At 36.4% G+C, this 25746-nt stretch overlaps 1 protein-coding gene across 4 annotated transcripts in view; it reads right to left on the bottom strand.

The window, feature by feature from the left end:
- Nucleotides 1-745: 745 nt before the first annotated feature.
- PI4K2B (phosphatidylinositol 4-kinase type 2 beta) overlaps nucleotides 746-25746 on the bottom strand; it is a 28538-nt gene continuing 3537 nt past the window's right edge. Inside the window, exons 2-11 of one of the 4 annotated variants that reach the window (XR_003520755.1) lie at nucleotides 21155-21291; nucleotides 19296-19496; nucleotides 18542-18673; nucleotides 16771-16924; nucleotides 15157-15218; nucleotides 13473-13572; nucleotides 10049-10182; nucleotides 9415-9474; nucleotides 8056-8206; nucleotides 3047-3169 (exon numbers count right to left, since the gene is read on the bottom strand). Coding sequence is in view for 3 of the 4 variants with exons in the window: in XM_027598774.2 (XP_027454575.1) it covers nucleotides 2996-3169; nucleotides 9415-9474; nucleotides 10049-10182; nucleotides 13473-13572; nucleotides 15157-15218; nucleotides 16771-16924; nucleotides 18542-18673; nucleotides 19296-19496; nucleotides 21155-21291 (1154 nt within the window). In the remaining variant the exon portion in view is untranslated. Of the gene's footprint in view, nucleotides 3170-8055; nucleotides 8207-9414; nucleotides 9475-10048; nucleotides 10183-13472; nucleotides 13573-15156; nucleotides 15219-16770; nucleotides 16925-18541; nucleotides 18674-19295; nucleotides 19497-21154; nucleotides 21292-25746 lie in introns of all 4 variants that reach the window. The other 3 variants (XM_027598774.2, XM_027598775.2, XM_027598776.2) reach the window with 3 other exon arrangements.

The following is a 25746-nucleotide window of genomic DNA, read 5'->3' as shown; positions in this document are numbered from 1 at the left end:
CCTTACTTTGCCTCTGCTCGCTCCTCTAAAACCTCTGTTCCCCTGTGATCTTACTGCTATTGATGGTTTTAGCCCGAACTGCTCAGATTCTGGGATTCACAGGGTTACTTACCACCTAATTTTAGCGAAGATGGTGTCACAGTGTTTTCTTCTTTTGCTATAACATCGCGCCTGGGGGTTTGGGGAGATTAAAAAACCACCCGCTGTTGCTACCATGGCACCTCCTAAAATTGATTCTTTATTTTAAAATAATTTGTATTTTTCTGTTATATTATAATGCCCAGGATGGGGCAGACTATGCTACAGCAACACATAAATTCCAGACTTCCGTGACTCAACACAAGCACTTATTTCTTGCTCACATCAGTCGGCATGCTCTCCTGGTGGTTCGCCAAGCCATGACCGACAGGCCCCGGCTGCAGGCATTCTGCGAATTCTTTGTATATATGCCAACAGGAAGAGAAGAGGTGGTCAATCATGGCCACTGCAGGTGAAGGCAGTGAGTTTTACTGCCAGATCTGGAAGTCACGTTGATCACTCGTCCCCACGTGTCACTGGCCCCGGACGAACTGCGACAGAGGCTGGGCAGAGGTAAGAGCGACACTACGAATCTTTGCCACAACTCTGTACTGTTGCCCAAGCACCTCTGGGAGAAAAGACAGACTATCAAACGTAAGACCCTGCCTAGCTCTTCATGCGTCTGTAAGAGGATTTCGGATGTAATGTGATTAAAGAACACTCGCTATCTGTTTTTAATAAGGCTTTAATTCCATCAGTACAGAACTTTAAATAAAAAAAAAAATTGTGACTCAAACTGTTTTCAAGTCTGCAAAAAACCTTCCAAAGGTTTTCCACAGCCTCCAACCACTGACAAATTCAGGGGAGAATAAGAAAGCATATAATTAAACAAAAGTAAAATGTCTCCAATTATAAAGGTTCCAGTTAAATATGGCTTTTAGAATTTTAAAGAATTAAACTATACCACTAATATATGAGGGAAATGGTGGTTTGGCATCATTCATAAACATAAATGTGTTCACAAATATTCTAAATATTCAATATACATACTTCAGGAGAACCGTGACCTTAAGCAATGATTAGTCTACCAAGTTTGACACTATAAATACACTCACTGAAAAAAATTAACACAATATTTAAATAAGAATCAAGTTCATGAAAATTTACAAAATATAACCAATGTACTCTGACTTATGATCATATCTTAAATATTTCAACTTTACTGTTCTAGCCTGATGAGGCCATTTAAAAAATAGTTCCACACTATTTTTAACTTCAGGATATAAAACAGTAGGAATTTACTAAGTTTTCCATTATAAAAATTAATATAGCAATTCTCAAAATACTAAAAAAACCATTTTATGAAAGCAGTACTCACATCATAACAACTTATTTAAGAACACATCTTCAAAAGGCACATTTTAATCACTAGTATTTATCTGAAGATGGTAGTTGAGTTTTGAATTTCCAGTCAGTTTCCCATGCTCTCAGCATGAAGACGGCAGGAGCTCAGGGGAGGCAGGGGACCATGAGTGTCCAGGGGGCGTGTACTGAGGCAGCAGTGTTCTTACTCGCCACATCCACAGAGACCAGGAGAAAGAGGTGAAGGAAGGGGGATCTGCAGACCTGTCTTCTGCCCTAATTTAACCTTCATGAAATATTTTTTACACGAAAATATTTAATTAAAAAAAAAAAATCACAAGACAGAAAGCTAAAAAACCAAAAGGCCCAGACCTCAAACTGCCAGTTTAGTTTGAGTGGTAATGTTACTTGTTTGTGGCCTGAAGAAAAGAATGAAGCTTCTGGTTCCTTGTAATCAAATCTTTGGACTGGGCTCGTCTCAATTTAAATCACTTGGTGAGTTAAAGGTGCTACAAAGTCCTAGGATGTCTGGTATACTGATTTTCAAAGTCAGATATAAATGACTTTACGGTTATCTTTGTCATGCTCCCCGTTAGTTAGGGCTGATATTTTAAAGTCGACTGTTAATTAAACTAACACTGGTAATTTCAAATACCCTACAATATGACTGTTATTTTTAAGGACTTACGCCCTAGAACCCCAAAATGCAATCCAATATACACTTTGAGGTATGGTTTACTTTTCAGTGAAGTTAATACCAACTGAACTATAAACTGAGTAAGATCAGTACTCTAAAGTACTAACTGATTGCGTAACTGATCCCATACAAGAAACAAAAGGGACTTTTAATGCTATTTTGGAATTTCAAAATATTGGAGATCTGCCTTAATTTCATGTTAGTCCCCTCCAGTCTCAGTTGAGTGTTTCCATTTTTTTTTTTTAAAAAGGGGGAATATCTTTAGATTTGTTTCCTTACTATAACAAAATAATTGACCAAAAATATTCTGAAGTACAGAAAATAAAATGGTCACTTTTTACTCAACGAAAATATAACTTTCTGGTCCCTAACAATGGTCACTTTAGGGACTTATTCAAGTTCTAAAATAGCAGCTTTTTCAATTAAGGCAACATCGCTCTATTCTTACCTGTTTTTCTATTAACCACTTATTAAAGTTCGTAAGAGCAGTTTCACCCTCAAAGGCCTTTTATAATGTAAGAAGAGTGAACATGAACATCCTTCTCAATGTTTAAAAAAGAATATAAAAAGTTATTCAAAGTCAACAAATACCTTATTTTTCTACTTGGAATTCTAAAGTAATTACAGTCATTTCAGAACGTATAAACCATGAAATACCTTTTAAACTAACATCAACAACAAAAAATACAATTTTTCTACAAAAATACATATAGGAGATTTATCACTGCTTCCCTGAAATAGAAATTTAATATTTGGACAAAAAGACTGTAAACTTTTGATTACATTCAAAAGATAACCTTTTAAAGACTTACATTATTTGAGGTTTTGGCAATGGGAGCTCTGAACAGCAGATTTGCATTACTGTATTGTTTTAACAATATCGTGCCAAACGGTTTGTTTCTTTTACTCTTACATCTGCTACCAGGAGGAAAAGAATGGCTTCCTGCAGTGGACAGTCTGGGTGAACGCACTGCTCAGATGCACGATTCGACCCTGACTTCCACCTTGACTGCGTTCCACAAGCACACACGGCATCTGCACCAGTTGCACAGGACTCTTCCTGTCTTTCAGTGCCTGGGTAAGATTTAAGATCTGTGCAAAGAAGAGATATTTTCACTAGTTCATATAAGATAAAAAAACCTTCCTTCAGTTCAATGACACGATTTTAACCATTTATTCATAACTATAATTTTTATTTCATCCATTTATGCCCAACAGACCGAATAAAGTAAATGGCTCCACATTATCCATTTGACATAGAAGCTAAACGAAGACTGGTCTAAGTTGTCTGCTTGTTCCATAATTTGGCTATTGTTGATAGTGCTGCTATAAACATCAGGGGGCATGTAACCCTTCAAATCAGTATTTTTGTATTCTTTGTGTAAATTCCTGATAGTGCAATTGCTGGGTCATAGTGTAGTTCTATTTTTAACTTTTTGAGGAACCTATGTACTGTTTTCCAGAGTGGCTGCACCAGCTTGCATTCCCGCCAGCAGTGTATGGAAGGAGCCCAAATGGCCACCGCTGATGAATGGGTAAAGAAGATGTGGAATATATACACACACACACACACACACACACACACACACACACACACACACACACACACAATGGATTATTACTCAGCCATAAGAAAAAATGAAGTTTGCCATTTTCGGCGGCGTGGATGGAGCTAGAGAGTATTATGCTAAGCAAAATAAGTCAGAGAAAGACAAATACCATATGATTTCACTCATATGTGAAATTTAAGAAACAAAACAAATGATCATAGGGGAAAAAAAGAGAGAGGCAAACCAAGAAACAGACTCTTAACTATAGAGAACAAACTGATAGTTACCAGAGGGGAAGTGGGTGGGGGCATGAGGGAAACAGGGGATGGGATTAAAGAGGGCACTTGTGATGAACACCAAGTATTGTATGGAAGGGTTGAATCACTCAATCGTATACCTGAAACTAATATTACACTGTATGTTAGCTGGAATTAATAAAAACTTAAAAACAATAGTCTGCTTTTAACTACATACTTGCCTTATCCACTCATCCAACAAAATAATTATTGCATGCCTACTACGTGCTAGGCTCTAAGCGCTGGGGCTACAACAGGAAAAAAACAAACAAAATCCCTGCTTCCATAAGGCTTACATTTTAGCAGGGGGAGGAGTCACTAAGCATGAATCAGTAAATTATACCAAGTATTACAGGGGAAAAGTGTGATGGGAAAGCATGAGGCAAGGCAAAGGGGTTAAAGATTTAGGGAAGGTAGCCATTTAAAATAAAGTTTCATTTAAGAGTTTACTAGGAAGAATAAAATATATTACATTCCATGTTTAAACATACTCAGAATTGCTACTTGAGCACATAAATAAGGTTATGAAACTCAATGCATAGCTTACAGCCTATTCTACTCTGTTCAGATAAAATAAAATTTTAATAATTCATTTTCTTTTTTCCTGCATATCAGGTAAAAAACTCCCTTTGTTACATACTTTAGAAACAAAGATGTCTCCTTCAGGTATTTGAAAATATTTAATATACAGATAGTATGCATTTTAGTGGTTCTTGTAAAGATTATTTAATAGTGATAGCATAAAGGTTTCAACATAAAGCCATACTAATAAATAAAATTCAAATACTTTGAATAGTATAAAACTGACGGTTTAGATCCTAGAAAATCTGAACTATTTAACACCTCAGGAAATAAACCTTTACTAGCTATAGTAGTTACTCACTGTATTTATGTTTTAGGATCCCTTTCAAGTTCTTCCCTTAAAATCCCTTAAAATCTTCCCTTAAAAAGAGTGCCAAAGGTCCCGTGGCCTGTGCTCTAACTGGCTATACTTGGATAATAAGACACAAAGAATTCATGAAATTCACATTTATAAGCATTGTTTTTATCATGAAAATACATGTGGGCACATTTATTAGTTTCTTCTTCTGGTTTTAAAAATTCTATTCTAAAAATGTTAGTCTAAACACACTAATTTAAGTAATATCTAATATTTTCCTGACTCTAAAGACATGATTGTTGTAGAGAATCTGGAAAACAAAATGGTATAAAGAAAATGAAAGTCATTCTACAAGCTTAACAATTTTTAAATATATAACAGCAAAAATTACTCAATCCTGAAACTATTCTAAATATTAATGTTTCTTTGAAAGTTGAGAAGACACTTGATGATCTTGGATTTATTTATTAAAGAGACATCTACAGAGCATGCGCTGTGCTGGGGCAGAGAGAAGATTGAACAGGAGAAAAAAACCCATGTGAGCCCTTAAAGTACACACATTCTAGAAACAAACAGCCAGATGAACAAATAACTAGAATAAAAAGCAATAAACACTTTAACAACAGTGGACCTATGCCCTGACTTAAAATCTGACCCCCTCCCCTAGATATCACCCATTTTTTCATTTCTGAAAGAACAAACAAATATATTATTATATATATAAATCAGAGAAGACTATTTTTAGAAATAGACTAAGCACTGCAGGCAAGGAGAAACACTCTAGTCTCCATCGATGCCACATTTGAGAACTGGGATGTGATGGTTAGGCCAAAGGCAGATGATATAAACTCACAGACTTCCACATACAGACTTTGCTCTCCTTTAGACTAGTTCACTGGTCCTCAAATTTTTAGTGGGTATAAGAATTACTGTACTATCTAAAACCACACCTATTTTCTGGTTGATTTTAAGCGATAGTAAGCAATAGTAATATGCCCAACATGCTGTTTTAACATCTGATTTTTGAGTCAAGGCTGACACCAGTGTATTTCCAGGGAACGCTGCAGAAAACAGAACTCTGAGCCTAGGAAGATAGGGCTGGAGCTTGAAGGAAAACCGTCCTCCAGAGGAAGAAGAAAGGGTAACTGAGGAGTGGTAAGAAGGCACATGAGGGTGCCACTGGGAAATGGGAAACGGGAGGGAAGGATGGCTAGGAGTGGCCAGGCTTAGGAGAAGCCACCACTGCCCAGAGATAAGGCAGGTGCATGGGATGGATGCAGGAAGAGTGCCAAAGGTCCCGTGGCCTGTGCTCTAAGTTGGCACTGGAACCAATGCACACCCAGGAGTCATGGAGTCGTACGTCACAGGAGACATGATCAGATGTGCTTTCAGAGAGATGGTTCTGGACTACTGTGAAAGAGAGACAGGAGAAGGGGTCAGGATACCACTTACAAGATCATTACATCCAGAGAAGAGATGGGAAGGGTCGCAGGCAGAGGCAATGCCCAAATGTAGCTGATGTGCCAGACGAAGAGCTCCTTATTTTACAGACTCAACATGTTACTTAACCCCGTTGAGCCAAGCTTCCTCCACATAAAACGCAGAGAACTATGGAGAGCTGCTGTAAGGATAAGTGATACCAAACATCACAGGGGTAAAGTACTCAGGAGCTACTCAAGTGTTCGTTTTCTTTTCTTCAACATCAATTATTACTGAGTCTGCAAATGAGCTTCTGGTTTAAAAGTCACTGAATAGGTGTTCACTGTGTATTCCTAGGGCAGTTTATTATTTCTGCCATTTTTTCAGACCACATGTAAAATACATTTCACATAAATATGTCCCGAGGTCCAGTGTTCCCAACAGGCACAGTAATAGTAATATGCCTGGCACAGATAGAACACAAAATGAATGATCTTAGACTCTTAACGACAGAGAACAAACTGAGAGTTGATGGAGGGAGGTGGGTGGGGGATGGGCTAGATGGGTGATGGGTATGAAGGTGCGCACTTGTGATGAGCACTGGGTGTTGTCTGTCAGTGATAAATCACCACACTCTATTCCTGAAACTAATATTGCACTACATGTTAACTAACTAGAATTTAAACAAAAACTTGAAACATAAAAAATAATAAAACAAAATGAATGATCTTACTGACCCTGATCATGACTTACTGTATTTAAAGTAACATTCAAAATCTTTAACTTTAATAAACATTACCAGTCCCAGACTTAAAAAAAAAAAATGCCTTCATATAAGTTCTTAGTTCCAGTCCACATCTTTAGGAGAAGAATTAGAACATGTCACTGATTATGTGTGCAAAACTAAAAAACTTACCATAAACTAGGGCAAAAGATTTGGTTGTACCAAAGCACAAATCTGAAGTTAAGTGGAAAACTGGAGGGGGGCAAAGAGGTTTAAGGAAAATTATAAACAATAGAAATAAAATAAGTATTTCGACTTAGTTAAGGAACCGGCTGAATAATGATTTTGTTGCTTGGAACATAGGTTGCTTTTATTTGTTTTTGTTTGTTAGGCTTCTGTTTCAAAACACTGATTTACTTTAGGACATAAAATACTATCTAACTCTTCAGACAACCTTTTTTTAAAAAACAGCTAAAACCAAAAAGCTATATATATATAATCATGTACATGGTCAGGGTACCTTATTCTTTTTGGCTATCAGAAAGACAAAACCAAATTAAGATTTAAAAAAACTAAAACAAAATCAAATTAAAACATATAGCCAAGGCATCATTTTATCTTTTTCTTTCCCCAGATCTTGAGCTTGTCATTTTTACATCTTATTATACACATTTGTGTAATACCTTAACTCATTTGTGAATGAGACAGGACATGAATAAATAAACTTAAAATAGCAGGTAGCCTCTGGTCTAGCTTTGTGACAAGACCTCAGAACTGGAATGTCCCCATATCTTTTCAGACAAGCATTTTAAAATTTATATTTAAATTCCTCAGGTACTAACTTTAATCCACAATTAAAGCTGACACAATTATTTACAGCTTTTCCTTAAAAAGAATTCCTAAGATATATCTTTAGGGATAAGAGAATTCTTGAAGATGGAGCATACTGATAAATCAATTTTGTTTCAAGCGAATGGGTCAACTTAGGGCATAATTATCTATGCCAGAAAACTTAGCTCAATTATAGTTTGGGATGGTAACACTCTTCAACATAATTATAATCACCAATCACTTGAGCCCTTCATACATGCCTGAATTACCTCACTCACCTCCCTGCAAGGCTCCCTGGCTTCAGCCGCCTCTTCTGCTGAGCAAATCTACACCTCACTGTCCAGCCTCACCTTCTGCAGTGATCCTTAATCTTTGTTTGGGTTAGAGACTCCTTTTGCTGACATATAAATCCTATTGCCTGTCCCCACCCTAAAATGCACATATAAACAGAATTTAGCAGAAGTTCAGGGAGTTCACAAAAGCAACCCAGGAGATGTCCTCTCTAGAAATATTGTCTCATCACAACGTTTCTGAATGGTAATCTCTCATGGCTCTAATCCCTTCCACATGGAATCTGTATTCTGGTACTCACAGCCTCCAAGATCTGGCTATAGCCTACTTCTCCAGCCATTTCGCTTACTATTTAAAACTTATGATTCCAGCAAAGGACTGAATACATACAATGGAGCACAGAGAGGTGTATGAAGTAATAATCCATCTCTTTTCCCTGACTCCTGGCCTCGTCATCACAGCACATGCTCCAGGAAAGAAGGAACCAGGTTTTGCTCATGGTTTTATTTCAATCACCAGAACACTTTCTGGCACTAGTTCTGTCAATAAATATTTGGTGAATGAATGATTTTCTAATTTAATTATATATATTTGTTAAAGTTATATAATGTAATAATCAGTACAAAAACTAGACTTCTTTGCCCCAGGTATGCATGCAGCAAACAGCTACCTTAAAATTAAATGCATACTTTAGGAAGAAAAAGTTAATTAGTAAGTCACTAAAAGACAATGTTTACAGTAATTTATTTGTTTACAATATTTACAAAATTATTTACATTAATTTATTTTCATGTCAAGTCTTCCTTTTGGAATCTAAATACTACTAATAGAGTGGAAGGACCAGACATTATCGGTAGGTCAGCCAGCCTACAGGTCCACACCAGCAGACCTAACACCTTGTATCCCTAAGTAAAGGAGGTAAGGAGTGACACGACTGAGTTACAATCAGTACTTTTATGCCTCAATCAGTGCTCAACCTTGGTGACGTGGTGATTCACTGACTGCTCCGGGAAAGGCCAAACACATTCTATGAGAAAGACAATCAACAGGCAACGGAACTTGGTATTGGAACATCCAAGCAAGTAGATAGGAGGAAAAATATAGTTAACACTGGGGAAAACAGTTATCAAAATGAGGACAAAGAATTCACAGGAGGGGAAACTGGCTAACAAACAATAAACAAAAAGGTCAAAAAATATCTAATTTAGAACATGAGGAAAGCCGCTACTGAAATCCACTTCATTTTTAATCACACGAGCTATTTTGGTTCAGCATAAAAGAACTGCATCTTTGGGTCACCATGGAGAAAAAAGTTAATGAACAAGATCATAAAAAGGTTAACTTACCTGACCCCTCATCACAGACATCTGACTTTCAAAAGTGGCTTTGTTAAATCTTCTGTCAGTCTTTTGTGGAACAGAAAAAAACCCCCACATTATTATAATTCCAAAAATCAAGATCTTTGAAACAAATATTTGAAAAGAAATGAACTCTTCAACTCAGCACGTAAGGCCATTCTGACGCCTTCCTAATAGATAAAATAACGTTTAAAAAGTATTTTTCCTTGATTTATTTTTGGATGCCTCTAGAATGACAAGAATAGTTTATTTATACTCCAACTGGTTCCAAAAGGATTTAAAATGACCTTCCAGCCAATGGGTTTAGGCTCTTTTGAGAGGACTCAATCATAGCAGCTCACCAAGCATTTATTATAAATTATAGAGTACTTTTGTAAAAATTCAACTTTTGAAGAAAACAACTTGTCAAGTTTTAATACAATTTCACTTCAGAGAACACTCATAATCAGTGTAACTTCACAAATTTATGCTCCTGTAAGGTAAAACTGTTAATTCCTTTTTAAGTCAAGTTCTACTGCAAGTAGTGATACCAGAAGCAGTAAATTGCCAATTAGCTCTATTAAGAAAATCTCCTCTAAGATTTATTTCATTTTCCACAATAATTAACTAAAAATTTGTTTACCTTAAAAAGTTCATGAAGATCTTCACATAAATCTTGCACAAAGTTCATGTCAGAAATATATGGTAGAATTAAGTTTCTTATTTCCTCAGAAAAAGGGACTTTGGCTTGAGGAAGCCAAGCCCAGTGAAATGGATCTAACAAAAGAGAGAGAGAGAGAAAGAAGTTATCAGAGAATGATCACCTGATTCCAAGTTTGGTTGGTCAATTTAGATGGTAAAGCACAATCACTTCTTAGCCTTTTGGCTAAGATCAAGTGTAGACGGTAAGGCACAGGAAGGTATTACTGGAACTAATTAGGTTCCTAAGTTTTAAATAGTAAAGAGTAAGAATTTCAATAATGAGTCTATCTCAAACAGCCCTACATCAAAAATATATCTGAATCTCTGGTTCCTGAGTTTGGAAATTAAGGGACACCTATAATTTGTTCACAGCCCCAGATCAAATACCATGGCTGACATTTCCCTGCCCTCTTACTCACAAATCATCAGGAATTGACCACCTGCTTTTACTTCCAATCCCTATCCCTCAGTTTCTATTATCACCATTCAAACTCTCTCACCTAGGGGCACCTGGGTGGCTTAGTTGGTTGAGCATCTGACTCGAGATTTCAGCGTAGGTCATGATCTCAGGGTTGTGGGATTGAGCCAGGCATCAGGCTCCGCACTCAGCACAGAGTCGGCTGGAGATTCTTTCTCCCTTTCCCTCTGCCCCTCCCCTGCTCAAGTGCACTCTTTCTTTAATAAAAAAACAAAACAAACAAAAAACCTCTCTCCCCTAAGACCACCAGTCATTTCGTAAGAGTCTCTCCAAAGGCCCATTTGTTCTCATGCTACTTAATGTCTCTGTATCAAGTAGTACTGTTCTTGATCATCTCCCTCTGTAAAATTCTCTATGTGGCTTTGGAAATACTACTCTTTCAAAGTGTACCTTCTATCTTTTAAGCCACTTCTCTCGTTTGCTGGCTTTTCCTTTCGTCTGCAATGACACCAGTCCCCGTTTCTCTCCTTCATTTGCTAAACATTCATGAAACATTTACTGAGTATTTCTGTATCTCACATTGTCCTAGTGATGGTATTTGCTCACCATGACCTCCCTGGGCAGTAACCACCACCACGGTGACAGTTTAAAAATTATATCCTCAACATCAATTCCTTATTTAAGTTCCAGATCCTTAATTCTCATCTGCATACTTGGCACAATTTCCCAGATGTATTGTAGGCACCTTAAACTTAACACTTTTAAAATACGATTTGCATATAAATTCCAAACTATTAGAGGAAAAAAACCAATGAAACAAAGACATCTTAAGTCAGTTCAACAAAAGATAGGAAAGGAAAAAAAACAACTGGAATTTATGGTCAATAGAAAAAAACAAGATGGCAGGAAAAGTTCAAACACATCAGTAATTTATTGAGACTTTAACTAGAGTTGAGTATACCTATTAAAAGAATCTCAGATTGGGTAAAAAAAATATCCAGTTAAGTGTTGTTTATAAGTCATATACTTAAAACAATATGATGGAAGTAAAAAATAAAAGTATAGAATAATACCAGGTAAATGCTAATAAAAAGAAATGAGGTGTAGCAATGTAACAACAGATAAAATAAGAAAAATAAAAAACACTGAGGGATAAAGTGGGATATATTTCACACTAATAAAAGAACAAGCCACCAGCAAGATAAAATGCTGAGCCTTTATGTATGTGAAATACACAGCAAAAAAACGTATAGAAATGCAATAAGAAATTGCCAGAATCAATCACAGTGAACTTCAACTCTGTCAAAAATTAACAGATCAAAAAAAATTATGATTCGACTAACAACTAACAAACTTTAATTAATAGACAGATGCAGAACTTTGTGTTCACACACATTCTTTTCAAGTGCCTTCAAACTGGCCATCTACAAGATGATAAAGGAATTACTAACGAATTTCAAAGAGAATTCACGCAGCTGCATTCACAGATCACAAAGCAATAAAACTTGAAAATGACAATGGCCGATTCTTTTTTTTTAAAATCAACTGACATAGAAAATGTAAAACCAAACAAAATCTTCCTAAATTACTCCCGCCAAAGGGTAAATCTGATAGTATGAATATGCAGAGCAGAACAACAGAGCAGCCCCTACCTAATCTATGGCTTAGCCAAAAGAATACCTACAGAAAAATATATAGGCAAGCAAAATACGATGAACACAACAGAAGAAAAGAACAACGATGGAAAACACAAATCAGTGAAAGAGAAAAAGCAAACAAAATGAAAACCTGATCAATACAAGGCCAATTATACGAAAACAATGAATCGTGGATCACTACATCCAAAACTAATGATGTATTGTATGGTGACTAACATAACATAATAAAATAAAAAAAAATACAAGGCCAATGATCTTTGAAAAAAGTAGAAAATAAGTAAGTGTAATAAGGCCAATGCTTTAGACAAGTCTGTGGCAAGCCTGATTAAAAAAAAAAAAGCCCACTAATAAACAGTAGGAATTTAAAAAGGCACAGTCATAGCGATTATTTATTTTGTATTTAGTTTTAAAGTAAGCGCCACACCCAGCATGGAGCCCAATGTGGGGCTCAGACTCACAACCCTGAGATCAAAACCTGAGCTAAGGTCAAGAGTTGAGTGCTTCAATCGACTGAGCCACCCAGGTGCCTCAATAAAGGGATTATTTAAAAAATATATTACATATATTTCAGAAATATAAAAAAATTTAAAAACTAGTACAATGAACTCTTATATTTTGAATAATCTAACTATTCCCAAATTTTTACAAAACGTGTTTCACCTATCCCTGTCTTCCCTCCCCCTAAATATTTTAAGGCAAATTAGATATCATTTCCTTTCACACCTAAATACTTAATATACATAGAGGGGATTTTTTAAAATTATAAGACAATTCTATAAAAAACTTTGTACCCATAAATCTAGATCTCAAGATGGCATGAACAATTTTAAGCAAAATAAAAATGTCAAAAATTAGCTCAAAAAGATGTAGCAAACCAGACCAGTAACCACAGAGAATGAACAGGTAGATAAAACACTACTCACTTGGAAGGGGGTAGGTAAGTCTAAACTGTTTTGTAAGTGAATACTACCCAACACATTAAAGTTAAGTTCTACCCAAATATTAAAATAGATGATTCCCAATTTGTAAATATTTAAAAACTTATTCTAGAAGACTAACACAAGCCAAAAAACCAAAACCAGACCCAGTCATTCAAAGCTAAGCAAACAATACATGGCAAGGCCCATGCAATACACATTTCTGTATCCCCAGACTCTAGACCAGAGCCCTAATCAATGGTTATCCTTCACCCAGGTTTTCTTCTCCTTTTTTGATATCTGTAATTTTTGTTCCCTTCTTATTCTGGAAAAGGCTAATCATAGAATCTATAGGTGGTTCTAAATACTCACATGTTCTCCATTCATCAGGATGCTTAAAAGGAAATGCCAGACCATTATCAATTGCAGCTATTTTAATAAGTGATTCTTTATTATCAATCCACTGCGTTTCCTAAAGAAGAAAAAAATGGTCTGCTGATAAAAAATTTGTATGAATATTTCCAAAAGATCAAGTATTAAATAAATTTTTAAAAATTACTAAGGTTTAAAGACATTTTATTTGAAGAGCTTATAAAAATAAAAAATAAGTTGCCAGAAAATACAAATTTTTACCCTCAAAAGGAAGAAACTGTCTTATAAATCAGTAAGAATTTCATAATCACTGTTTTTTTTAATTTGTTATTATAAATTTAGATAGTAATGGTTTCATTTTTTTTCCTCTTTGGGGAAGAGGACCTGGAAATGCTAAGACTTAACAATATATTGTTCCAGGTAATTTATTGCTATATGCACTGCTTAAATGTATGACATTTGTAAAATACTGATATTTTTAAGAGAACTTAACAAACCTACCTTATTAAAAATTTAGTCTTTCCTAGGGTCCCCTAGAAATAATTAGTCCAAATACAAAATGTTTCTAAATAAAATTACCCAAAGACCAAATATAATAAGGTCCAGTAGAAGGAATCTCAAGATACTATTCATTACAGAATGTAGGCCATTCCTAACTTCTACATTTTTCCATAGCTGAAACAAAGACCTTGAGAGCAAGAGGGTTTTCATGTTAAGGAGTACTTATTATGTAAAGATAGACGGCTGCCATTATTAAGTGCCCAACATAAAAACAAAAGGTGAAAAAGATAAAATTAAAAGTATTAGCATGAAGGTCTGTTTGACATATGTCTGGTTAGTTTCTTTTAGCTTATATCAAATATCTGACCTCAACGAAAATGCACAAAATACTTAAAAGAATGAAGTTTTCAGTAAAATCTAATTGCTTAAGATATACCAATAAAATATATTTAGAAACTATTATGAATGTGTATATTTATGTGTGTATTTTAAACCCATTTCTGCTACAATTGCCATTTTTTTTTTCTATTTACAACTTCACTGAGGTATAATTTACACACAATAAACTTCACATATTAAAGTATACAATTTGATAAGCATTTGCAGATGTGAAACCTTCACCAAAAGTTTCCTGGTGTCCTGTGCAGTCCCTCCTTCCCTCTGCCCCACCTGCAGGCAACCATGGTCTGCTTTCTGTCACCAGGGATTAGTCTGCAGTTTCTAGATTTTTATGTAAGTGGAATCAGACAGTGTGTTCCCTTTTTGTGTAGCTTCTTTCACTCAGCAGGATTTTTAGATTCATCCACATTATTGAGTAGTCATAAGACTCAGAAAGAAGCGAATTACTAAAATATAAACATGCTGACCAAAAATACCAGAAGCCTTTATTTTTATTACATAAAGGCAAAATAAATCTAGTGGTTCTACAACAAATTTTACAAGTTCTAAAAAAAAGTTGTAAAAAAATACAACATAAAAGCTACATAGATTTAGAAAAATAGAATTTAAAAAACACAATGTAAACAGAGGAAGGAAAGAAAAAAAGATGAGAAAAACAGAAAAAGGAGATAAAATCAAGGATCTAAATGAAGGAAATGAAGAAATGAAGAATAACATAAAATTTAAGGAATCTTTTACAGAAATTGATTGTGCCTGTATGGGTATAATTTTGAAATTTCCTTACCTTAATTTCTTTTCCCTGTTTCTGCTTTTCATATCTGATTAACCAATTATCATTTCCCCTGTCTTTCAAGACAAAACAAATCTGTTACTTCATTTTTTATGGATATCATAGCTTAATAGAAAAAGGAATAATCTAGTCACCTTTTGATTTTTAAGACCTTGATTGGTTATCTGTGGCCTATGTTTACATATTAAAAGCTCTAATTTAACACACACAAACTAAAAAATACTTACAAATGTTAGCTAGCACTTTTTGAGAGTTTACTCTGTGCCAGGCATTGTTGTAAGTACTTAACATGTACTAATTCATTTAATCCTTACAACCACTCTGTGAGGTATGTATAATTATTATCAAGAACTATCAAATCAGGGAGCCTGGGTGGCTCAGTCGGTTAAGTGTCTGCCTTCTGCTCAGGTCATGATCTCAGGGCCCTGGGATTGAGCCCCACCTCAGGATCTCAGCTCAGTGGAGAGTCTTCTCCCTCTCCCTCTGCTCCTCTCCCCTGCTCAGTGCCTGCTCTCTCTCTCCCTCTCTCTCTCTCTCTTGCTCTCTCTCTCTCAAATAAATAAATCTTAAAAAAAAAAAAAAGAACTATTAAATCAAGTTTGTTAAAATCAAGGATAACTTCTCTTTACCTTAGGAAGAAAAAACATCTACCTCTATTGCCAGGCAAATTTCTGGGTAGATTCTCACCTAATGTCTATAGAAGTTCTCTAGTCTCTACATCAATTTTAACATTAATCCAGGACCATATTAATTAAGAAGGTAACTCTGGAAAAGTATAATAATGCTTTTTCAGAAATCAATATAAATGAGCAAGCATTTTGAGCCAGAACTTCAGAGTGCATCAGAATTATCTGGAGGACATGTTAAAACAGACTGGTGGCCACCATTTGCAGAGTTTCTGCTTTAGTAGGACTGGGGTGCACTCCTCTGAGAAGATGTAAATGTAACAAGTCCCCACATAATGCTGACCCAGTCGGTCCAGGGAACCACATTTGGGAACCACTGTTTCAGATTATCGACATCACTGCTCCCTTCTAGAACAGAAAAAATTAAGAGTATAATGTATTTATAGACTATACTAACAGTCACCTAACATCAAAAGAAGCATCTAAAGTAATTTACACAATCAAGTTTTTAATTATTCATATTACACAGATAACATTTCTGGCTTTGACCTACTGCCCAGAACTTCCCCAGTAGGGACAGGAACTGACCTCTATCACCGGGGCAGGAGCCTGCTAGGAGTTAGGCTCTCCAGTACAGGTTGCCCAGGGGAGTCAGTACTACATCTCTGTTTTCCAAGGCAGATAGAGAAAAAGTAGCCTCAAGACTTCTGCATCAAGAGCTGAATACGGGGACACCTGGGTGGCTTAGTCAGTTGGGCGCCTGCCTTCAGCTCAGGTCATGATCTCAAGTGTCCTGGGATCCAGCCCAGAATCAGGTTCCCTGCTCAGCGGGGAGAGTCTGCTTCTCCCTCTCCCTCTGCCCTTTCCCCTGCTTTGCTCTTTCTCTGTCTCAAATAAATAAGTAAAATTAAAAAAAATAAAGAGTTGAATACAATTTGCAAGCTAACAAGATTTGAGTGAACGAATAAGAGAACTTCAATACCTGTATTTCTGATGATGTAATCCAAAATAACCAATCTTTCAAACTGTGACTGAAATTCTTTTCTAATATTCTCAGGCAAAGGGTCAGCTTCAAATTTCCTAAGCCAATATTCAGCCTCCTTGTAACCTTCAACAAATAACTGAAAGGAACCAATCTATAATTTTAAGAACTATAGTTAGAAAAGAAAGTACAAGAAAAAAGGGATTACTTTTTCAATTTCTCAGTAGTATCATCATAAAATGTTATATAAACATGGTAAGAAACAGAGTTAACACTAATTTAGATAAGCCACATTTACCAAAACCATTTTTATACACTAATTTTAAATAATCACATAAAGAATACATAGCAAATTAAAAATGCTCAACCCTAGGCTTTTGAGGCGCATAGAGACTATTTTAGGATAATTAAAAAAGAAAATGCCTCTCAAGGTGATAATCTCAACTCAGAAAGCTGTTTTCTAAAAATATTCATTAAAATGACTTTAATTATGGAAGCCAAATAGTACAGCTATCCTGGTCATTTAATAACAGTGCAATTTTATCTTATGGAAGAAATACTTTAGGATTTTTTCTTTACAACATAAAATACAGAATATAGCTTTATTTTAAAAAAAGAATGCATTGTTTGACTCTGCAGATTACAGATACTGTCACAAATTTTAAAGAACTAATCAATCAATCATAAACTCTATAGTGGTTTTTAAGAAAATCCTTTCCTCGAAAATACGTCCATTTTAAAATGCATTTCTGTCACTAAAATTACTATATGCATGTATTTACAGCACAGGACATACAGGTCACCTAGTTGGTCTCATAAATACAAACTACCACAAAGAAAATCTATTTCTTATCTTAACACTATGTTCTTGTTGTTGGCATGAAATTTTAACTATTGCTAAAAGGTTTTCTTTAAAGCACTTATAAGTCCTAGTAGTCATAAATATGGAAATAATAATATCCTTCTTTAGTCACACTTAATTTCAGCATATCCAAGGAATAATAGGCCTTGTAAAAATTTCCAAACTTCCTGCTTACCTGGAGTACAATTTTAAAAACAATTTATGTTAACCATGAATTTTTATTCAAATTCTTTTATCTAGACAAATGCATTGCAACCACAAAAGAAAATCAAAAATATATTAAAAAAAAAAGCCTAAAGTTTTTCTAGAATGCTTTCCCATGAATCCTCCCCACTCTTGCTTAGTTAGCTGCTAATCATTCCTCAGGTTTATTTAAAAGTGGTAAGAAAGAACAAAATCTAGTATGTAGCCAGTAACATAATTACTACCACTTACTACACTGTGTGCCGGGTACCATACCAAGTACTTGACATGAATTTCTTCATTTAATCTCACAGCCCCAGGAGGTAGTTTTTCTCACCCCCGTTTTATAGAGCCTAGGGCTTAGAGAGTAGGGGACTTGCCCAAGGTCTCAGAGCTAACTGGTAGAGAGGCTGGGAGGGAAACCCAGGTCTGGTTCTTGACCTGTGCATTTAGCCTTTACTTTAAAAAGCCAAAGGTGCAAACTCCTCTTGGAAACACTCCCTAACCATCCAAACTGAGTGAGACAACCCTCCCCAATCTCTGACCTTCCTGCATTTAACCATCCTAACAGCTTTATCATATTGCACTGAGATGGCTTATTCATTATAAGCTCTTTGAGTATGAAAAACCCATTTTATTTACTATACTATCTGCACCTACAGCACACAGTGCTCAGGTAATACATGCTGAATTGCCCCCCAAATAAAACTTAGCACAGTAATTTACCTTAGGAGGGAGTCCTATCCGATGGAATTTTCTACCTACTTTTGGCACTTTCTCTAAAGCATACTTTTTGCCTCGAGATTTTGCACGGTCAATTGCACTGTAGTTAAATGTCTCACTGACAAGCCAAACCACCTAGAAACACACAGTTTTAGAAAAATGGTTATTAGAATTTGCATTGCAGTATTTCTACTCATATACTACATGAAATGTACTCTAAAACTATAAATTAGCAGAGTTTAACCCTATACTAAATGTCTCAGATAATCTAAAATAGAAAGGCTTAGGGATTTTGCAAACTCAGTTAAATGGCATATATTTCTGGGAGGGACAGCCTAAAACTGGCCAGTGGAAGCAAGAAGTAATCGTCCAGAGATGTTGAATTAGGAACGAACATTCTGAGGAAGTCTTCAAGTAAAAATTTATAAAGGCTAAAAAGAAAAAAAAAAGCAGTCCTTTGAGCACATTAGTTATCTCTACCTTCAAGAGAGTATCTAGAACCTCAGTATTTTTCTGCTTTCTAAATTTTAGTTTTTTTCCCTCTTGTCAGCACCATCGAAGCTTGTATGAGCAGGGGATATTCCCCTTGGACACTATGTGGATCTCCACTAGAATCAATTTATTAATTACTCATGACTCTGGATTACCAAAACAAGTGCTCAACTTTAGGCTCTGTCATTAGAAATATTACTAAAGTGTTCACAGAGAAGTAGACTATAAATTAGAAGTACATAATTAAAAACAATTTCTCTTTTACCTTTGTTTTAGGTACAATGCCCAGATGAAGCTTTTCATCCACAAGGGAGGCACCAGCTTCAGAAAGGTATCCCTGATTAGGAAGCAGGCAGCCTCTACCAAAGCAGCAAGGGCAGCAGACCTTATGAACATATTTGGTCCATTTCGGATTCAGTTGGCCATAAGGCTCTTCTGATTTGGGTTTAAACACACCAATAATTTTCTATATAAAAAAGTAGAAATTTTGTTAAGACTTTTAATATAGAGAGACAATAATCCATAAAATGCATGTTGAGCAATCTTTTTGTATTTCTTCCCACCAGATTTGGGCATTATCCTTACCTATTAAGAGGTTCAGTTTTAATTATGTTTTTATATTCATTCTCATTCAACAATCTAAAATCAATAATCCTTTGGGCTAGTAGTTTTCAAACTGTGCTCTGAGAAACACTAGGGAAGGTGAGAGTGGAGATGAGAGAGGGCTCTAAGACCCCATGCCACTTAACTAGATCAACTCTGACTTCATCTGTTTTGTTACTGTACTTCCAAGTTATGAAAGGGTTACACTGATTTACAATGTTTGAAAACCACTGCTCTAGGTCAAACGATGTTATTATTCCGTATCTATTAAATATCAAAATTATATGTTTGTTTATCATCTACTTTCTCATTAGATGTACATTCTAAAGGACAGAGACTTTGCTTGTTAGGGCTGTATCCCAAGTATTCAGTACAGTGCCTGTACACAGTAGGCATTCAAGCATTTGTTAAATGACCTAATAAATCCAATGACAAAAAGTAGTCTCTAAAATACAAAGGTAATGATAGCTACATGTGAACATCTATGCTGTGAGATCCTCCTACCCTAATCTTTTCCCATTTTTTTTTTATGAATCAATTTTAAATAAATTCTCTCCTCTTGAAAAAATTGCTCATGGATATCTCAAGTCTATAATCTTTATTACTGGTCTGATAAAATATATTCATATTAAATTTAGAGGGTGAATTATCCTTAGACAAGATTTAAAATTTTAAGTATATAATTGCTTATAATTTTAAGTACATAATTGCTTTATAATGTAATAAAATCTAAGTCTCTAGTAAAAAAGTCAACAAGAACAAATTACAAAATCATACTTGGAATAAAGGCTGATAGATTGACATTACCTACATATACATTTAAAACTCAAAAAAGACTTTGTTTTTTAAAATACATCTTCAATCTTTGCAAAAAATATTAGGATAAAATCATAATCTTTTTTACTCCTGAAAAAAGAACTGCTGGCTATGTAACATTCAGAAAGCTCTTAGAGATAATAATATAGATTTCTGAAAAATTCTAGACTAAGTGGAACAAAGTCCCATATCAACTTCTTTCTTCTGCCCTAGAATTATACTTTGGTTCATTTCACTATGTCACATTCCAATGTCTTCAATCTTCAGACTGCCCAGGCTCCTCTGGCAAAATGCAGGAAAAAATACTCCTAGGGCAAAATAAGCCTTTGAAAAAGATCTGGAAATGACATTAAATACGTTTTGAAAGTTTAAATTTCTACTTTGGTTGGCTAATATAGTTACTGTAAAGTAAGGACTTATGAATATAAACTCAACAAATCCTTTGCTGAATATGAGTATTCCATAAATGCCTGAAACCAAGTATTAAAATAGTAGGACACCAAACTATGACTTAAAATGAAGAGCTTTATTTCTAAATAGTAGAATGCTTTAGTTAAAAATAACAAGAACCTGATCATTATTTTTGAAAAGGGTGCAATCAGATTTATTAGGAAAATATCTTCAGAACCTCACAGTGATTTCACATTCAAATTAGTGTTTTCCAAAATTTCTGTTATGTATACTACAGATCTGTGAAATTCTCACCCTCTTAGGATCCTTCACAAAGTAACTTCCACTTGAACCTTGAGAGATTCTTTCTGGAAAAACTCCAAATTCTATTGCTTGCTCTGCTTTCAACACAATATCAGCAAATTCAGGATCATCCAAGAATGTATTCAATGCTGAAGAATCAACAATTATTGCATTAAAAAAAATCAATGTTAATATAGAACATGAAGAAAAAAGAAAGGCCAGCTATGAGAATGCTCATGACAGGGACCTGTAATACTGGGTTAAGTTATTAGCATTAGGATATTAAGGTACAGAAAAAAAAAATGTAATCAAGCATTGTATGGGTTGCTTGGCTCCTTCCTTTTTTTCCCCCTAACCCCACTTCTCTTTAAACTTCAAGTAATGACACATGAAAAACAAAATCCCTATTTGTTGAAATAATCACACTAATGAATATCTCACATTACTCTGGATTCCTCTCTTCCAGTGATTTTGTTCTCCAGCCTATCTCAACTTCCAACTGCACAGTCATACCTCAAATCTGTCATTACTAATACCTGCAACCTCTCTATACCTTTCAATTTCAAGCACCTTCTATCTCCTAGTTCATTCCCTCTGGTACCGTAAATCCAAAAATTCTTCCACCCCCCTAGGGCCTACAAAGCACTGATCTACCATGTTGTCAACTGATCTTTGTGTCCTTATGTCCCTCCTTGGCCAGCTGAAATTATGGTCAGTCGGCACATAATCACTCTTCCTTTCCTCCCTCCCCTCATCATGGTCACCTGGAAAAATACCAGTCCTGATTAAACTCAACTGTCTGCTGAGTATGCCTAGGCCCGGAGAGCTAAACTCAATTAGACAAACATACACAAACACAATGCCCGATAGCTCACTTTAATTTAAATTCATCACCAGAAATCTCAGGTGGGCCCTTCATGGTGCCTGGGGAGCATACTACATTCCTGTTATGAACAGACTGTCCTCCCAAAATATGTTGAAGCCCTAACTCCCAATGGAATGGCATTGGGAGACGGAGTCTTTGAAAGGTAATTATGTTTAGATGAGGTCATGAGGGTAGGGCGCCCACGACAGGATTAGTGCCAAGGGCATGCTCTCTCTCGCCCTGTGTCACATGAGGACACAGCGAGAAGGTGGCCATCTGCAAGCCAAGAAGCCAGCCCTGATCATGCCAGCACTCTCATCTTGGACTTCTCAGTCTCTGGAACTGTTAGAAATAAGTTGTTTAAACCACTTCGTCTATGATATTTTGTTCTAGCAGTCTGAACTAGGACAACTCCCGGTACATAGTCTCTCCCACTGTTCTGGGCAACTCTCACACCCTGCCCTCTTCTCAAATTTCCAACACCTCCTCTCTCTCAGATGAGCCTTAAGAGATGCAATCAGAAAAATCTATCATCAGCCCTCTGCACCACATCTGCCCACGACATCCTCTGCCTTCCACCTATTACTATAGATGAACCACCTAAATTCCAAGATCAGCTCATTCATTTTGTGTACCAGACCCTATCTCTTCCTGCCGACTCCTGGGCATTTCTTCAGCAGTTCTTCCCTACATCAATATTTCCCTCTTTACTGGATCATTTCCATCACCATACAAAGCATGCTGTAATTCTTCTCATCCGAACTCTAACTCCCACAATACTCCTAGACATTTCCTCACTTTCTTTGACCCTCTGTATAGCAGAAGGCCTCTATAGTTATTTATATTTACCATCTCCAATTTTTCTTCCCTGATTTTCTCTTGAACCCATTTAAATCAGGCTTCTGTCCCAACCATTCCATTGATAAAACTTTTGTTGGGGTATGTAGTCGTCCATATCACTAAATCTAACCTTAGAACTTACCTTCCTTGCCCAACTCCAAATATGACCCTGTTGGTCACTCCCTCCTTCACTTGGCTTCCAGGATCCCCCTTCTCCAGGTTTTCCCACCTCATTGGCTCCTCTTTTTCAGTCTCTTTGCTGGCTCATTTTTATCTCCCTGACAGGTTGACTTTGCAATGCCTCAGATTCAGTTCATGGTCCTCTTCTCTTCTTCATCAACACTGATGACTCCCAAATTTATATTTCAAGACTGGACTTCTGCCCTGAACTCCAAACTACTATACTCAACATCTCTACTTGGATGTTTAATGGACAGCTGAAACTTTACTCCCCAATACTCAATTCTTATCTTCGCCACCCCTCCTGACTGCTTCCCTCCCAGGCTTCCCTATTTCAGTTGTTGGCAACTCCAAATCTTTCAGCTGCTCAGGCCAAAAACCTTGGAATCATCCATGATCTTATACTCTCACCTCCGACATCCAAGCCATCAGCAGGTTGCCTGGCTCTACCTTACATAAACACCCAGAATCCAACCATCTCCATTCCCCTGATGTGATTCAAGTGACCATCAACTCTCACCTGGATAATTATAAGTCTAACCACTCTCCGTCTTTCACCCATGCCTTCTCTATACTCAACAGAGAAGCTATAGCAGTAATCCTTTTAAAACTTGTCAGATCTGGGGCACCTGGGTGGCTCAGTTGGTTAAGCACCTGCCTCCGCTCAGGTCATGATTTCAGGGTCCTGGGATCGAGACCCAGTTGGGCTCCCTGCTCAGCGGGGAGTCTGCTTCTCCCTCTCCCTCTGCCCCCCCGCCCCATCCCCTGGCCCATGCTCACTCTCTCAAATAAATAAAATCTTAAAAAAAAAAAAAAACCAATGTCAGATCGTGTCACTCTTTTGTATAAAACAGCCCAATGGTTTCCCATCTCACTAAAAGTCCATGTCCTTATAATGGCCCCAAGGCCCTATACAATCCTCCCTAACTTCCACTTTATTTTCCTGTTTAGCACTTATCACCCAATACATAATTTATTTTGTGAGTTATAAGAAGACAAGGATTTCTTTCACTACTGTATGCCCAGAACTTTTACAGTTCTTGGAACATAACAGGCACTCAATACACACTTGCAGAATGAATTAACAATTAATCATTTAAAGTGACAGACAAGGCAAAAATTATTCATACTTTGGAAGGTATTTAAAGGGCTATTACATGCATTCAACATGATGAAAATTCAAAACATAAATTTACCTTAATTTAAAATTTGCCTTAATTTAGGCAGAAATAAAACTGCTATTTATTTTTAAAAGTATGTGCTAATGGGGCACTTGGGTGGCTCAGTCTTGAACGTCTGCCTTCAGCTTGGGTCTGGGATGGAGCCCCGCATCGGGTTCCCTGCTCGGTGAGAAGCCTGCTTCTCCCTCTCCCACTCCCCCTGCTGGTGTTCCCTCTCTCGCTGTGTCTCTCTCTGCAATTCAATAAATAAAATCTTTTTTTTTTTTTTTAAAAGTATGTGCTAAGAAAAATACTACAAAAAGGGCAATTGGGCATATTTAACTTACTTAAAAGAAGAATAAATAATCCAAGTATTGTAGTCATGCCAATACAATTGATATGCTAATTCCTAATCATTCTCATTTACCCCATGAAAGTAATTAAGAATGGAGAAACTTTATCTTTCTTTATTCACTGTATATCCCTGGCACCTGGATGAGAGATCAGCATTTAGTGGGTACCTAATATATATTTAATTGAATAAATGAAGTATTGTTTATGTACTCCCTTTCGGTCTCCTCTAAGATGTGGTGACCTTCTACTCAAGTTCCAGTCCTATATGAGCTCCTCACTTTTCCTAAGATATCCAGCACATCCTCTCAACATTTGCCTATGCTATTCCCCATGTATAGTCCAAGCTTCCTCCCCAGGGCTAATTCTTACTGATCCTTGAACTCCATCTCCTCACTTGTAACACTTAAAAAAAAAAAGGATCTAAGTTCCAGAAGGGCAGAGATCTTTGTTTTGCTCTCTGGTATATTCCAAGTGCTTAAAAACAGTGCCTGGTACATAGTGGGCCCTCGATAAATCTGACAATTATTTATTAACAAACTATCCCCTTGACCACACTTAAGGGTTATCACTGGTCCTTTAGTAACCAGACTTGAAAACAGAATAAGAGAATCCATTTTACAAATCTTTTATATGGGTGCGTGTGATAATTATCAAGTTCTCATTTCAATAAATAAGCCAAAATGAGCCCCTACTCACTTGAGGGGGTTGGGATTCTATCTTACCCACTGACCGGAATATTTTTTAAAAAGAAAAGTGGTTAGCTCACTAGTTTGGTGATCAGAACCCTGCCCTTGGGAGTTCCAGGGCCAGCCATTTTTCAGGTCTCAAATTGGATACTATTTCCTCTGCTAAGTGTTCCTTGGTCCCTAAATCCAGGGCACAGTTCAATGGAACCCTCAGTTTTCCCCATCCAAATATACCTGCTGTTGGAACTGTTTTAATTGACCATTTCCACTATTAGGCTATAAAGCTATGTGGGGACAAGGCGAGTGACTGAACGTGCATCTGCTATCTGGTCACTACTGTTTCCCCAAGGCCTCAATTTCCACGGGCACCCAGCAGGCACTCAAGCATTTGAGAATGATGTATCTCGGCAATAAATGGAAAACGAAGAGTAGGTGTCTTCTCATTACTGGTTGAAGAATGACCTCTTGACAGGGAGAAGTGGCTGCTCACTCACTATCTTTCAAAAGCTCAGCTATGGA

This window comes from Zalophus californianus, chromosome 2 (assembly GCF_009762305.2).
Source record: "Zalophus californianus isolate mZalCal1 chromosome 2, mZalCal1.pri.v2, whole genome shotgun sequence".
NCBI classification, from domain to species: Eukaryota; Metazoa; Chordata; class Mammalia; order Carnivora; family Otariidae; genus Zalophus; species Zalophus californianus.
This window is presented reverse-complemented; position numbering and strand designations above follow the sequence as displayed.